This window comes from Aspergillus versicolor (genome assembly GCF_001890125.1).
Source record: "Aspergillus versicolor CBS 583.65 unplaced genomic scaffold ASPVEscaffold_5, whole genome shotgun sequence".
Classification (NCBI taxonomy): Eukaryota; Fungi; Ascomycota; class Eurotiomycetes; order Eurotiales; family Aspergillaceae; genus Aspergillus; species Aspergillus versicolor.
Window position 1 is genome coordinate 838,404 of NW_024467528.1, and position 14,754 is coordinate 853,157.

Genomic DNA, 14,754 nt, shown 5'->3' on the forward strand with positions numbered 1-14,754 from the left:
GAACGAACCACTGTCAGCTATCTCAACCGTATGCGGTATTGAAAACCGGTATCTGGCGCGTATCGCTATCAGCAGGCTCCATACTAATAATACGAGTCTCTTATCGTGCCACTCGTTGCTTTTCCTGTTCCTGCCTGGGGCCGCGAGTCCATAGCTCGGGTTTGCCCGACACCATCGCGGTCCTTTGCCACTCCTTCTCCCCTGAAATACGAGAAAGGCCACGCATTGATCCCGTCCCAGCAGCCCATCGTTTCCATGGCATGCGACTCGCCATCCCTCTTGTCAGTTGCATCGACCTCCGGGCGGTGAGACCGCGAGCGATGACGTCGGTGGCTCTGCGCCCAGCCAGGGCATCACGAGATCCCCTCGCACTCATTCAATTACTCGATCCAAACAGGTCACAACAATGAGCAATGAGGAGGACGTGAAACGCCGCCTCTCGTCTCTCCGCAGACCCGTCTCACCTCCCCCAGCCCGCCCCGCATCCGGCTCGCTGGCTGCCTTGGAAGCTGGGAAAGAGAGCGTGAAGGATCCTCTGCAAACCGTCTCCGCACATCTCCGCAAATTCACTCGCAACACCACGCTTGGCGATACGAGTTCCTTGGGCTTGCTCCAAATCGATGATTGGAAATCCCTCTACACCCGTAACTCTCATCATTCGGGTCGCCATTTCGTCATCCATCAGCATGACCACCCGGTTGCTGGCCCGCACTATGATCTCCGGCTGCAGTTCTCAGAATCCAGCTCCCTTAGCTGGAGTGTGATGTACGGGCTTCCAGGGGACGCGAATAGCAGGCGGCTGAATCGCAATGCGACCGAAACGAGAGTGCATTCACTATGGGTGAGCTCTTTGAATCCTTTTCAGATGGTTCAATTGCGAGGGACCAAGCTGATCAGTATAATAGAACCACCTCATCGAAACCGCAAGCCCAAAGACAGGCAGCATGATCATCTGGGACACCGGCGAATACGAAATTATTCCAGAAAAGTCGAAGCGCAACGGCCGACCAGATACAGGACCCGAGCCGGAAACAGAGGAAAGTAGTGAAACCGAATCTGAACCTGAGGCAGCCCGAGACAGTCTCGAGTCAGAAAGTGAGAAACTGCGAAGGGCGTTCCAAAATGTATCACTCTCCTCCACTAGTTGAGAGCAGAAAAGTGGACATAGGGCTAATTGCTTCGCGGCGGACAGCACAAAATCCGTCTCCGCCTCCACGGCACCCGCCTCCCCAGTAACTATACCATCTTCCTCCGACGCGACAGAACCGATTTAAGATCCGCCCCGACACCGGAATCCCTCGCGCGCAAGCCGATAAAGCGGAAGCGGAGGCGGGTTATCACAACTGCCGAGCCAAGCAGCACTTCGAATTCCGAATCAGATACAGGGGTGGCAGACTCGTCCTCAGGACACATGTCGGCATCAGGAAAACGACGCAAAGAGGCCAACAAGACAGAACACTCCGACGCAGAGGGCGACAGCGCGACCGACTACCAAATCCGACTTAACAACGCGTATCCCGGTGCGGTAAACGACATCGGCTCCATCCATCAGAGACGGTGGTTCATCGTGCTGGATCGCGCCGGTAGCGGGTTTGTTCCTGACAAAGATTCCATTTTTGGTAAAAGGCGTTGGATACGTGGGGTTGATAAACGGTCCGGCGCGAGAACGGGCTTCGATCCATTTTACGTGCGTGGGCCCGAAGTGGAGAGGAGCATTGTCACTGGGCGACTCGGAGGCGATGTACTCAGCGACGAAGGCGTAGAGGGATTCGTACCAAGACGAGGCTGGAATCCCGTTCTGAACTGATGATAGACTTGTATTGCATCTGTATATATCTACTTCCAATTCTATATAACAAGCAAGATATTACAACAACACCGAAACATTCACCTCATTACTCCACCCAGCCTCCAATCCCATCTCTCTCCACGCCTCCTCGATATCAATCGCCAGAACCCGTCCATTCTCCTTCCAAACCGTCTTCCTAGGAACCGCCTGTCCTGAAATCAGAACCATGAAATGCTCATCAATATCCCACCCCTGTAGCTCCGAAAAGTATACCCCTAGCACTCCAAGCGCCTTGATCGAAACATCAACCCGCAACCGCCCATTACTCTCAATGAATACATCCGAGTTAACCAATGCCGCGACGCCCGTCATCTTACCCAACAAACCCAAAACAGCGACTTCAGTTTCGACCTTATCTTTCTCTGCCAATGTAAACGACCACGTCGGATAAGCCGTGAGAATATCCCATCCCCTCTCCTCCAGCTTCACTGAAACAGTCGAAGACGAATTTAACCGGTTTGCAATCTTCCCACTCCTGTGCGAGCGCACAATATACGTGCTCTGGGTGTCCTCCTCGTAAATCCCAGGGAAATCAGATACAGCGAAGAGTGCCGATTTTGCGGATGTGGTGACGTTGAACAAGCCGAGTATCCCGCTCCCTGTTCGAGCACGGCCGTTATATGCTCCCACCCGCAGGATATGGTCTTCCTTGATATCGTGGTACATATCGAGGGTGCGGCCGACGAGCCCGGGGCGGAGGGTTATGGAGTCACCTTGGGTCGTGGGGGCTGTCATTTGCTTTATGAGGGAGACGTTGTGCTGGCCTGGCGTATCTATGATATAGATCGGTCCGCCGGAGATGCAGCGCGCGGCGGCGTGGAAGGATGAGTAGGGGTTTTTGGTGCTAGTTTGGAACATGTCCCAGTCTGGGAGGATGTTTAGGTACCGCGTTAAGAGCGCATTGTGGGCATTGCAGAAGACGTGCCAGGGGTGCGAGTCTTCGATGTCTGGGAAAAAGTCGTCAGAGTTGCGGACGACGATGGTTGGTTTGTTGGTGGGTAGTTGGGAGTGGAAGATTGTTTGAGGGAATTGGGACATGCAGGAGATGACCTTGGGGCCGAAGTGGCGAAGGGATGAGATTGCCCAGGCGTCTGGGTAGGAGGCTGCGAATTGTTCCCGGTCCATGGGATTGCTGAGAAGGTCGAGGAAGGACTGGGCATCCGCCTTGACACCGGTGATTCCGGCGGACGAGAGGAAGGAGTAGAAGTCATTGTAGAAGCGTTGGATATCGGATGGATCGATGGCAAGCATTGAGCTTCTAATTGAGCTGTTGAGTTGGATTTCTCTGGTTTTGTACATAGATGCTAGTTCCCCGTCGGGAGAAATGCCACCCCAGTATCCGAGAAGTGCATGCCAGACGGCAATATACTCGATATTCGGGTGGAGTTCTCTGATCGTAGACACTGTCTTCGCAAGTCCGTTAGGGAACGCCTTTGGGTTCGCTTCGAATTGCTTCCAGCCACGATACCAAGAGTCCCCTCCTTCGTTGTCCAGCGACTGCCAATTGTCATCAATAATGAGGCCCTTGATATTGATGCCTTGATGTTTTAATTCGTCAAGGGCAGAGATGAGCTTCTCTTCGTTCAGGTCTTGTCCTATTCCATTCCAGGTGCAGTATGTTAGGCCATCGTACCAGCTTGACATCCATTGTGCTTTCTGATCATCATTGACGTTAATGTCATACGGCCTGACCAGCTTCCTCGCCTCATATACCAAAGCGCTCATGGCAATGTCAAAGTCATCGGCCGCGGAAACCAACACTTGAAAACGAGATGATGAAGGCTTATCATTCCGTGCTTTCACAACCACCGCACCGTTAGACCCAGAGCCCAACACCGTGAGAACATCGTCTACCGAAACACCTAAAATCACAACATGCGTCCCATCTTGCCGCAAGAATGAGCAGAGAATTGCATCTTCTGACAGGTCAAGCTTATCCTTACCCTGCCTCGGGCCCAACCAAGACACGGACAAACGAACAAGAGCAAAGAATCTCAATACGCAAGACGGCACCCCGAGTGGTGAATGCGCAATTCCCGAATGTCCATCTTTCGCTGGCTCTACAGGCCCTGATAAACTCCAGAGAGCGGCACCAGGCGCCTCGCTTTTGCGAATCCCAACTTTGATATCCGGAGAAAGGTTATCAAAATACAGTCCAAGACCCTCAAAAGAAGATATACCGAGCTCCTGCGGCTCTGGGCTGGAGTTGTTTGAGGTGAAGATTAGTTCGCCGTCGCCGACCTGTTGCTCCTGGTTCGCCCATCGCCATTCCGAATCTCCATTTCCATCTTGATGTTCACGATACCGGATAGTAAATTTTCCAATGCCTGACTGTGGACGAGTCATTTCACCTTCGAATATGTGCCGTTTGTTTGAGCCGTGAGCTTGACCGCTGCTCAAGAGCGGGACAGCTGTTGAAGGGCATTTCTGGAGAGGAAGTGCTGACCATTCAACGCCTCCAATATTATGCCAGATCTGAACTTCCCATTCCTCTGGGGAGTCAGGGCCAGGGCCAGGCTCCAGCTGGGCTGTGAACCTGATCTTCCCCGGCTTAGCGATGGGCTCGTCTGGTAAGTCGGGATGGACAACACACCTTTTCATGTTTGAGGCAGGTTGCTTTGCCTAGAGAGGGGTAACATGTGATTTGTACTGACATATCGCCGGCTGTCTATATATAACGCTGTAAAGTAATCTGATGCTGAAATAAGGTAGCTGGAGGAGCTAGAGAGGAGCAGCGGTCGGCATCACCAGAGCTCCGATAAGGATGGAGACTGATAAGGAATGCGGGGGTGATCCTCACTCCTCAGATCCTCGGCGGGGTGCTCTTCTACGCCGGTTTATTCAAGGCGGCCGATAGCGTATCATTAATATGGACAAGTCATAGACTGCACCATAATGATTTAGATAATTTAAGATTGGAAGCCAGATGGATTATTCGCGTAGACTAAATCCAAAACTCGAAGCTTGATCCACGTGTATGGCAATAACGTCATACGACCGCAAGGTACTCGTGCGAGAGCTTGACAATTTCAACAATTTATACGGCCATTATCGACGTTATATAGAAAGGATTACATCCAGGGAGGAAGATGGAATACTACTCAGCTGACCAGAAAGGGATCACAGGATGGGGTCAGGCATGTAATTATGCAGGTGCTGGGATTAAGGACTGGGATTAATACCCCGGGCACGGTAAAATTCAACGTTTCCGCATTAAGGTTTTGCCATATTGCATGGTTATTATATTCATTCGCGCATAATTCCTAGTCGCATATATCCTTCATTATATTCATCAAGTGATTAAGCGATCTGGATGGTCAGCTTTCCGAAGTGCTTCTGCGCCCACTGTTCACCAAATCGATTAGTATAGCCCAAAAGCCTTGTACGTATAAGCGACTCACCATGTACTCGTAAGCCTCTCGTGTCTTCTCAAGGGTAAACACAGTCCCGTCCACAACAGGGTGGATATTGTTCGCCTCGATAGCGTTGATCATGTCATTCATCAGCGCCTTGCTGCCAACATACACACCGCGCACTGTGCAGATGTTGCTCAGGGTCTGGAGAACGTTGGGGATGGTGCTGGGGTTCATTCCACCCAAGAAGCCAATAATACTAATGACGCCCTCGAACTTGATGCACTTGAAGCTCTGCTCCAGGGTGCCGGCGCCTCCAACCTCAATGATGTGGTCAACCCCGATGTTGTCGCGCGTCAAACCGCGCGCGATCTCGCCCCAGTTGGTTTGGGTCTTGTAGTTAATGACGTGGTCGGCACCGAGGTCCTTAAGGCGCTTGCCCTTCTCTTCGGATGAGCTTGTTGCGATCACAGTTGCGCCCGCTGCTTTTGCGAACTATATTTTGTCAATACTTGCCCATTTGGACATGGACGTATCGCGAGAACATACCTGCAAAGCAAAGATACTCACACCCCCAGTGCCCTGCACCAGGACGGTCTGGCCGGGAAGAAGCGGCTTCAGCCCATACAGCGCATTCCAGCTTGTTAGTCCCGCACAGGTGAGCGTGCTCGACTCAAGGAAGTTCAGGTTGGTCGGGGCCCTGACGACGCCGTTCTCATTGAAAACACCGTACTGGCGCAGGGTTCCGTCGACCGCACCACCGAGACCCGACGATGCCGCAGCAGCGTCAACGGGGCCATACTGGTGGAGCTGGTTGAAGAGAGTAACAACCTTGTCGCCCTTCTTGAATTGCTTGACCTTGGATCCGACCTCGACGACTTCACCGGCACCGTCAGAGCCGGGAACGACCGGGAACGAGAGCGGAAAGGGGTACTTTCCTGTTTGTTGCGAACTAATTAGTACATGTCCTAAACGATTGAAAGAGCAGACTAACCCTTGGGGATGATCAGGTCACGGTAGTTGAGCGAGGCACCATGGAGCTTGACAACGACTTCCGAGTCCCCCGCAGTCGGAACTGGCGCGTCGCCGTAAACGAGGCCGTCAAAGTCCTGCTCCCCGTTTTTAACGGACCATTGCTTCTGGGTAGAGGGTGCCATTGTGACGCGTGATTTCAATTGCAAGTTCTAGGTTAAAAAAACTGCACAGAAAACGGCACTCGGACGACCGGCAGAGCAATGAGGGGCAATCGCCTTTATAACAGCTCCAGCTCCCAATTTGACGTCACCCCATCACCAATTCTCCACTTGTCCTCAAAACAATTATTCAGCGGCACAGCAATTCTCGAGGACGATTGTTGATATCGGAGACTTTGTCCCGTGTGGATCAAGAGTAGTCGGGCTGGGCTGGCCGATTCATTCCCTGCATAAAAATCTATAACACCAGGTGTTATGCGCTGCACGACGTCTTTATGCGTCCACCGACGTCATTCTAGCCACTCCATCTATATATCTTGGAAGCCTTCAACACCATCTCGCACCCAGTTTCCTTCTTCCTCCAACTTTTCTTCCTTTACTATTCAAAATGTCTCTCAACAGCGTAAGCTCAGGCCTCGGGGCCCCCGTCTCCCAAGTCACAGGGAGTGTTCAGAATACCGTCTCGGAGACCACCAAGCCCGTTACAAACACAGTGTCGGACACAACCTCCAACCTCCCAGGAACATTCCCTAAAGACGAGCCTCCAACCAACCGACAAAATAATGTGACCATCCCCTCCGCGTCAGAACTCTGGACCTCCTTCATCGCATGGGTGAAGGGCCTCATCCCACGCGGCGTCGACATCTTCGAGGCCGCCGTACGCCGCTTCATCCAATGGCTTATCCCACCAGAGCGACAGGCGGCCATGTACAAGGCAGCAATGGAGCATCCGATCGCAGCGTCGTTTGTTACATGCCAGTTGATATGTGTGGGCATTCCGCTGATACTGTTTGTTGCTGGGACGTTGCTTTTTGCGGCGGTGGCGGCGTTGGTTTGGGTTGTGCTTTCGATCTTGATATTGGGTCCGATTGTGCTTGTTGCGAGTCTGATGGGTGTGTCGCTTTGGGGATGGGGGTGGTTTTTGTTTGGGCTTGTGAGGTGGCTGGATAAGTTGGTGCTTGGAGGGATGATGGAGAGGCTTTGGAAGGCACAGCTTCAGCAACAGAAGGAGGAAATGGAGGAGGCAAATGCTGAAAAGGGAAAGCAGGAAGGAATGCAGAAGGAGACGAATGAAGAGAAAAGAGATGATTAGGGGATTCTAGGTAAGTGGTGCTTGTGGTATCAGTGTATATTACGACGTGATTCTGTGTACAGCCTACTATCCAACTTTAAAAGTGTAATTATAACATTTCAATTTACCAACAAAATTATACAATTGTACTATTGATGTATATCAAGTTGTTTTCCCCAGCCATCCCCGCGACAGTTGTACTAAAACAGAGAGAATATAAACCCATGAAGAAGCCCGTATAGTATTATTATACTGTATTAGAGAGCAACCACCGGTGCTGATGAACGATTAAAAGAATCGTGTTCGCTATAAGGAATGAAGGAGATCGCATGTTCTATGGCTCGATTATGTGACAAAAGATAAGTGCAAACTATCAATGTGGTATATTGCCGAAATTATAACAGTGAAATATCATTAGTGCATAGGGCAGTCAATGTCGTCGTAAGAAGGCACACTACAGGGGCCGAACTCGTTACAGTGGGTGCTAGATTGTTAGGCAGATATGAATAGTGGTTGGAAGCCTTGGAAGGGCAAGCACCTCGCGTCCAGGATGATAGGTCAGAGGTTCCAAGTATGACTCCTCGGGGTGCTGCTTAGAGGCTGCGGTTGCAACAGAGATTCGAATATCCGACGGGGCCTTCTGGAGTGTCCGAGAGCCAATGGCTCAGGTTTAAGGAGATATTTCTTTTCTTTCTCGGCACGCTTGGTTAGATTCTTCATTTTCTTGTATATTTGCCTTGAGTCGCTTCGGGCATCGGGATTGACCACAAGCATCTCATCCATAACGAGGTCCAAGATGTCGTGCATTGCTCTCGAGCACAATTGGCTGTGTCTTAAATGGGCAACCCAGACAATAACTCCCGGGTTCACGTCCTGAGCATCTTCCGAGTAAAAGACATCCGAGGTCATTTCAGGGATGTCGGTGGGCCCTTTTCGCTGGCTGGAAAACTCGACAATGTCAGAGTTCCCGAGAACCATATATGTTACGAACTCCAGGTATAAACATCCAAGGCTCCAAATATCCCATTTGCGAGAGACTGGGTGTCCTCGTCGGAGTTCCGGAGGGGAGTAGGTAGGGGAGGCAACAACTGTGCTTGGGGGCACGTTGGACCTAGAGTCTCTGCCATGAACGCTAGCTAGGCCCAAATCCGCTATTTTCAGAATATTTGCGTGGCGAAACCAGAGTATGTTCTGAGCCTTGATATCACCGTGGCGCCCAAATCGGGTCTGTCCATGCTCTGGGTTTGTAAACTCGTGAAAATAGGCCAATCCACTGGCAATACCTTTCATCTGCTCCACGGACCATAGAATATTTTGATAAGTAAACGCTGGCTTTGGGTAATTCTCCCAGTAGTCCTTCAGACTTCCGTCAGCCCACGGGAATACTAGGTGATAACGGTTCTTCATCTTGTAAGTAAACAGCAGATCAATCAGATGGTCATGACTTAAATGGCCCAGGGCCCGGTATACGTTTCGTTCGGGTTGGAAGTCGTCATTATGGAACAAAAGCTTGACGGCCACAAAGAGGCCCTAAAGTGAAATTAATCAGGTTAATCACTGTTCCAACAAACGAAGCATTGACAGTACTCACGCGACGTGGGCGAACGGAGGAGCGTTCGAGCTCATGGTTGTCTGGATGAATGCAAGCTCGGAACACCTCGCCATAACCTCCCGCTGCAGATGCCTTACCGTCATGGTCAGCCTGATGGTCGAGGAACGGTAGTATATGTAAGTCGTCAAGTTCATAATGCTCGCCGCGTCGAAATATAGGACTCAAGAAGCGATACTGTTTCTTCTCCCAATTCTTGATAGCTTCGATGTCCCAATCCCTAAGTGCGTGCACATTTGTACCCTGTCGAGTGACAAGGGCCATTGTATGTAGAGTAGATATTTGGACCCTCTGAAATGGAAGATTATCATCCTGTATTCCCTCCCTAAGCAGTGGTATGATGTATTCCTCTCGCCTCAGCTCCACAAGAATTGCGAAGAGCCTTGTCGCATGCTTGGAAATCAGTTGACTAAGTGAAGAAATGTGTTCAACGTCTCCAAGCGATCCCTCTTTGAGAATTGCTTCGATGTTGTCTTCAACCAGCCGTTGCACGATAGGTCCAGCGACAAATTCCAAACGCCGATCGACGAAGGACTCCAAACGGTATTTTTTGAGACCCCGTTGAAGATTCTGCAGTGCGGTGCGACCATCATTGTCTGGCGTCAAAGTAAAGGACGATTTTTCTCGAAGTAGCGGAGGACTGGCAGATAATGGGGAAGACGGCTGGGGAACATTTTCAGGGTGCGACACTCTGGAAAGCCCGAATAACCAACAGATGAGTCGCACTAGACAATCAAGCAGATCAAGTAGGAAGTTCATGATGTTAGCGAAAGTATGCTGGCTAGTTGAGTCTCCCAGAGATGGCAGGGGCTGCACATTATGTGCAGAGCGAGCGGCAGGACGGGTATAAATCGGAGAGGCCCAGAGACAGGGGCTGTGCAGCGTCGAGAGAGAAAGAAAGAACGAACTACTTGGACCAAGAGCCACTACAGGAGGTGTCGGGCAAACGCGAGTCACGCAGGATGGTTCGTACTTCTGTAAAGCCCGGCGTGGGGGCTCCATGTGACGGAATGTAAGAGAGACGATCATGATCACTTGGTAACACTCGCGTCGCTAGGCCCGATCACCCCAGTGGAGTTCATACAGACGCCCAACCAACCACTATCGGCTCTCAAACCGCATCCTCCTCCACCTTCGCTCGCCTACGTCTGAACATCCTCCGCAAGGCTCTCCCGAGGGCTGTCGGTTGAAGCTGCTGTTCGTATCGCAGCCAGAGTTGCCAAAATGCAAACACAAAGAGCGTCAACGGCACAGCCACCGCCGCCATGCTCCAGGCGTTCTTCGACACTTGCATGTCTTCTCCGTCGTCCTTGACAAACTCAGTTGAAAAGAAGTTCTACGTTCGAGTCAGCCGGGGTCGAAAGGCAGAGGCAGAGCGCCAACGATCCCTACCTCCACCAGGGTTAGTGGAATGAACACCAGCCCGATTATGGCCACCTGTTCCATCGCCCTGGCACCCCGGTTGTTGCTGGCCTGATTCGTCGAGTTGAACAATGTTAGTGTACGGCCAGTACGTTTGAGTGGCCGCTGGAGCCCATACCATAAGATCTTTGATAGCTCGGCTTTCTTGATGTGATGCTGCTCCTAGCTGTTTTAAGGTGCGCAGCTCTTCGTACTCGACAAGATCGGACAGCTGGACAAGTCTTAGCAATGGGCTCAGCGTAAAAGGGCAATTGTTGACATCTTACTAGGCTCAGTATCGACTGCACACGGGCCTGCAACACCTTTGCTCGCTTTTGGTAATTCAGGGCCTCCGCGGAGTATCCTTCAAATCCTTGGATTCCTTTGCGACAAGTACAAGCACCTGGCGGGACGCAGAATCTCGAGCAGAGTTCTTGATATCTTTTCGCCAGGCAGCACAAGGTCTGTATTTTTATAGGTAGAATCACAAGCAGATCCATGACGCTATCCTCAAGTTGTTTCAGTTCATACATGTCTTTCTCCAGGTGATTTGACATAGGCCTGGTCCCTACTGCATCGAGTATTGATCCCGGCATTATACGAGCCGACTATAACACAGTGGATACCAGGTTAGTGCAAGATTCCACGGTGCTAATCAGGGTTCTAATATTCATACCATTATCTTCAGCCGATCTTCCAGCCAGCACATGTAATCCATCCACCCTGCCATGCTTTCGGCCACAAACCATCTATGAATGGAGAAGGCCGTATCTAGACCAGTTAGTGCCCCTCCGTGCAAGCTCTGGACTACACAGCTCTCAGCTGCAGGAGATGGCGCTATCAGCAGGAAAACAGAACTGTGTTTTTGACACCTCTCTTGATTCTGTATCAGTTTCTGATATACGCCCGTTTGGCGAATAGACCAGGGAGAGTGCGGCGAGCATCTCCCGTTCGGCTCGACCCGTCGAAGAACATACGCTAACTCTGGTACATTGTGTCAGCTTGAAATCCAACGTCTACCTTGAATGACAATGAAATCCGTACCTAGGTCTCTCAGTTGCGGTATTGGAAATCCATACTCATTCTCACGCTCCTTCAGCCCAAAAGTTAGAAGGACCCTCCAGAGCTCAGTGAAGACTTGGTGGCTGGCTATTAAGTGATCGAGGAGCTCGCGGGATATGTCCAGTGTTGACCAAGACCGAGCATGTCGAATGGTATATACCCTCAGACACTCGCTTGCTTTCCGCTGTAGTGCTACATCTAGCTCTCCCAGTCGGTTTATTTGCACCGGCGCTTGAGAGACGAGCCTCCCATGTCCATCGCGTTCGTCAGCTCTGTCAATGACTTGCATCTGGAGCTGTGGCACGCTTGAATTTGCTTTGAATATTTGTGCTGAGCGAGAATTCGCTCGCTCAAGTATATATCGTTCCATTACAGAGTGAATGGTTTAAAGGTTCGACCGTTTGTATATTTCAAGTCCAGATTGGGTATGCTGGGTATCTACACGAGGAATGTTTCCCTGACTTATACTCTATGCTGTCTAGGCTGGAATCGCTGCTGTCAGCCTAGTGCTCCTGGTCCCTTGGAGGCTCATTTGAGAGTTAAAATGAGTCGAAAGGGGAATTGGAGAGCCTCCTCAGCCAACCACTGGTGCCAGCACATACGCATCATGCGGGGCAGCTAGTAATGATAGAGACTTGTGCTTTGGTTCCGTCTGGGTCGAGTCATTCCTGCCCCACGATCACCGCGGACACTGAATGCCAGTGGTCGGTCGAAACAGAACCAGCGCGAGATATCGCAGCGCATTGGGGCAGCAGGGGGCATAGCCCATGACAAGCCGTCCTCTACAGTAGGACATGGCGCAAAACGGCCGTGAGAATTTTTGAGGCCTGAAATAAGGCAGTAAGGCCCAACAAAAACATGGCAGCATAGAGAAGTCAAAACCTCGTAGTACTATGCACTAAATGAAAGACGATATATATATGAAGTGACCCGAAATTCCCTATGATAATCGTTTTTTCCCCAGTCAATCTCCGCGCTTTCCAGCTCCAGCTTCCCTAGCGAGGATTTGTTGCATAACGTGTTATTATAAACTACCGGCGACATTTGTCGATTTGCTCCTACAGCTGCGTTAGATGAAAAGGGGCACCGGGGGAATAATTCGAACACAGACTTCTGTCAGACGAGGGCTTTCAGTGAACTTTCCTTCATTGATTCGTATTATATATTGATCGCGTTGCAACTATTGCAACAAGTCAAGAACAGTCGGGACAATAATTAAGAAATAGACGTCGGCTCTTACATCAACGCTGAAATTCGAAGCTCCATACTGCTTGCGAAGCAAAGACACCAACTGCCTCGGGTCCATATACCTGCCATTTGAGCGATGGGGGATAGGGGTGAAAGGGAAAAGGCTTGCAAGTGCCATCAAGGAGTCTGTGCGGAGAAACGACTGTGGATACGTTTATGTGACACAGTTCGTGATAGTTGATAGTATATAAATCGAGTGGATTCCAGCTGTAACAGGAGAAATACAAGAATCTCACAAGAACGAAGAGCCCGGGCAAACGGGCGGCCCCGGCAGTCTTTATTTAAATGACGCGCCTCCGCATGTAGTGGCTTGCACCATCCCACTTGAGCACACACTCTGGAAGCCTTGACCGCAATAATTGGCCAAGGAAGAAGATCCCAGCCGTTCCAAGATGACGGGCGGCTGCACATGTTTAATCCAGTCTACTATGGGCGGCAAGCATTGATTTCCTCCTGTAGTGCCGATTAGAAAAGAGCGAAACTTGGGCATAATGGGCAAGCTGCGCCTGTCGCAGGGCGAACAGGGATGGGAAAATCAGATGAAACAAAGGTTCGTAAATCTGACAGCAGACAGGCAGACTCACCGGAGTCAGACGCGATGGCAACGTCAGGTAGTACTCGCCGCGCCTGGTCTGTGGTCGTGTTCTGCATTAGCACAAGGCTATTTTTCTCGTGGGCGTCGAAGGAGGGCGGGAAAGAGAAGGAACTGCAGCCTCGCAGCTCGTCTCCAATCACTTTTTGGTGTGACACAGCCTCGGGCAACGAGGCGATCTGGGCACCTTCTCAAGCCTCACCGGAAGCCGTCGACACCCAGGGGAACATAGTTGGACTAGGCTTGCCGGACCTACAGAGATTTGAAATCCATTTGGCGCTGGGAACCGCCCTCTCAGAAACGCAATGAGCTTTCCCTTGTCGACATAACGGATGTCAATAAGTTGCTCCTCCATCTCGATGCTGATCTTCAGAGTTTAGAAAACGAAAAGTCGGGCAGTGAATCCAAAAGACAAGTCCACGCGATGAGGCGTATATAGGTTATGGATACCTGGGTGTCCGGTTTTCATGGCAACCACCTCCACGTCTGTACGCTTCATATAGGCACTCGCAGCACGATTGAGCCTCATTCCCGTCCGGAGGTCTTCTACCCTCGTTGATGCCCAAACAGTCGATGAACTGTGCTTGCGTGCATGGATCGCGACATCCCGGAGACTGGGAAAAGTCATGATTGGAGAATAGGGGTAAGCCGCTGCACGAAAATTCTCTAGACGCCAGCGATGACTCTATAGCAACAAATAACGAACGATGTTCGGCACAGATAGACGGTTAATCGGCTCTGGCTCTGGTCATAGTTGGGTTCATTGTTACTCTCCGTCACCCGTGCGCAACGTGGACAATCTGAATGGACTGTCGTGTACAGCACTTTATGGCATTAGGACATTTGATTCCGAAGCCTGGAGGAGAGTAACAGGATATACCATAGATGCGAACCACATGGTGGAGCCCGAACGCCTCCACTAGGTTATTCCGACGATGCCCAATCCCCGGGGTATATGGGCCTCTGGTCGGGAAGGTCACCAATACATCGGAACTAGTCGGGCCTTGTATGACGACCCTGATGCGCAGAGAAAGAGCGATCGATGTCGTCTCCTCGTGGCTGTCGGCCGCACTTTCCTAGGATAGCTATACCTTGATTGCTACGCTGTTAGGAAGGTGCGACTTGTTGGTTGGCAAGATAGGAAGGAGTCATTAGCGTCTACTCAGCTCCCTCGCGCCTTCCTTTCGAAACATGTAGGATAGACGGTCCCACTACGCAAGCACGGTTGTCTCTTTACAGGAAGGAGCGACCGGCATTGGAAGAACGATGTTTTGCGAGATAGGTAATAAGTGAGATGACATTTTATATATATACATCGACACCTACGCACGATACAGCCCACGCTAGGCCCGAGGGGCCATTTTACAAGTGACAG

The 14,754-nt window shown here is 51.0% G+C and overlaps 7 protein-coding genes across 7 annotated transcripts; 2 read left to right on the forward strand and 5 right to left on the reverse strand.

Annotated features, from left to right (window-relative positions):
* Positions 1 to 280: 280 nt before the first annotated feature.
* ASPVEDRAFT_670887 (uncharacterized protein) lies at positions 281 to 1,837 on the forward strand. The gene is made up of 3 exons (XM_040815925.1): positions 281 to 841; positions 906 to 1,124; positions 1,193 to 1,837. The coding sequence occupies exons 1-3, from the start codon at positions 407 to 409 to the stop codon at positions 1,805 to 1,807; spliced, it is 1,269 nt and encodes a 422-aa protein (XP_040668110.1). The 5' UTR covers positions 281 to 406; the 3' UTR covers positions 1,808 to 1,837.
* A 30-nt stretch (positions 1,838 to 1,867) lies between these two features.
* On the reverse strand, positions 1,868 to 4,505 carry ASPVEDRAFT_133019 (putative raffinose synthase protein Sip1; the record flags this gene model as incomplete). Its single annotated transcript, XM_040806989.1, has 2 exons — positions 1,868 to 4,390; positions 4,443 to 4,505. 2 exons carry the CDS (start codon positions 4,503 to 4,505, stop codon positions 1,868 to 1,870), a joined length of 2,586 nt encoding a protein of 861 aa, XP_040668111.1.
* A 644-nt stretch (positions 4,506 to 5,149) lies between these two features.
* Positions 5,150 to 6,359, reverse strand: ASPVEDRAFT_53056 (zinc-dependent alcohol dehydrogenase family protein; the record flags this gene model as incomplete). The annotated part of the gene is made up of 4 exons (XM_040814736.1): positions 5,150 to 5,194; positions 5,251 to 5,697; positions 5,752 to 6,140; positions 6,197 to 6,359. The coding sequence occupies 4 exons, from the start codon at positions 6,357 to 6,359 to the stop codon at positions 5,150 to 5,152; spliced, it is 1,044 nt and encodes a 347-aa protein (XP_040668112.1).
* A 391-nt stretch (positions 6,360 to 6,750) lies between these two features.
* On the forward strand, positions 6,751 to 7,596 carry ASPVEDRAFT_41846 (seipin co-factor family protein). Its single transcript, XM_040812444.1, has one exon. It carries the CDS (start codon positions 6,784 to 6,786, stop codon positions 7,486 to 7,488), a length of 705 nt encoding a protein of 234 aa, XP_040668113.1. The 5' UTR covers positions 6,751 to 6,783; the 3' UTR covers positions 7,489 to 7,596.
* A 429-nt stretch (positions 7,597 to 8,025) lies between these two features.
* ASPVEDRAFT_131663 (uncharacterized protein) lies at positions 8,026 to 9,835 on the reverse strand (the record flags this gene model as incomplete). Its single annotated transcript, XM_040806845.1, has 2 exons — positions 8,026 to 8,997; positions 9,059 to 9,835. 2 exons carry the CDS (start codon positions 9,833 to 9,835, stop codon positions 8,026 to 8,028), a joined length of 1,749 nt encoding a protein of 582 aa, XP_040668114.1.
* Positions 9,836 to 10,187: 352 nt separating this feature from the next.
* On the reverse strand, positions 10,188 to 11,447 carry ASPVEDRAFT_131545 (uncharacterized protein; the record flags this gene model as incomplete). The annotated part of the gene is made up of 5 exons (XM_040806826.1): positions 10,188 to 10,412; positions 10,469 to 10,513; positions 10,617 to 10,709; positions 10,765 to 11,085; positions 11,154 to 11,447. Coding segments are annotated over 5 exons (978 nt in total), but the record flags the coding sequence as incomplete, so codon positions are not given.
* Positions 11,448 to 12,248: 801 nt separating this feature from the next.
* ASPVEDRAFT_41852 (uncharacterized protein) lies at positions 12,249 to 12,847 on the reverse strand (the record flags this gene model as incomplete). The annotated part of the gene is made up of 3 exons (XM_040812446.1): positions 12,249 to 12,597; positions 12,651 to 12,719; positions 12,780 to 12,847. Coding segments are annotated over 3 exons (164 nt in total), but the record flags the coding sequence as incomplete, so codon positions are not given.
* Between the last annotated feature and the right edge of the window lie 1,907 nt (positions 12,848 to 14,754).

What these genes read in the sequence shown, in the direction of transcription:
- ASPVEDRAFT_670887 (XM_040815925.1), top strand. Translation starts at nt 407, where the DNA reads ATGAGCAATGAGGAGGACGTGAAACGCCGCCTCTCGTCTCTCCGCAGA. An exon ending in CGAGAGTGCATTCACTATGG is followed by an intron (nt 842 to 905) that starts GTGAGCTCTTTG and finishes TCAGTATAATAG; the next exon opens with AACCACCTCATCGAAACCGC. An exon ending in TGCGAAGGGCGTTCCAAAAT is followed by an intron (nt 1,125 to 1,192) that starts GTATCACTCTCC and finishes CGCGGCGGACAG; the next exon opens with CACAAAATCCGTCTCCGCCT.
- ASPVEDRAFT_41846 (XM_040812444.1), top strand. Translation starts at nt 6,784, where the DNA reads ATGTCTCTCAACAGCGTAAGCTCAGGCCTCGGGGCCCCCGTCTCCCAA.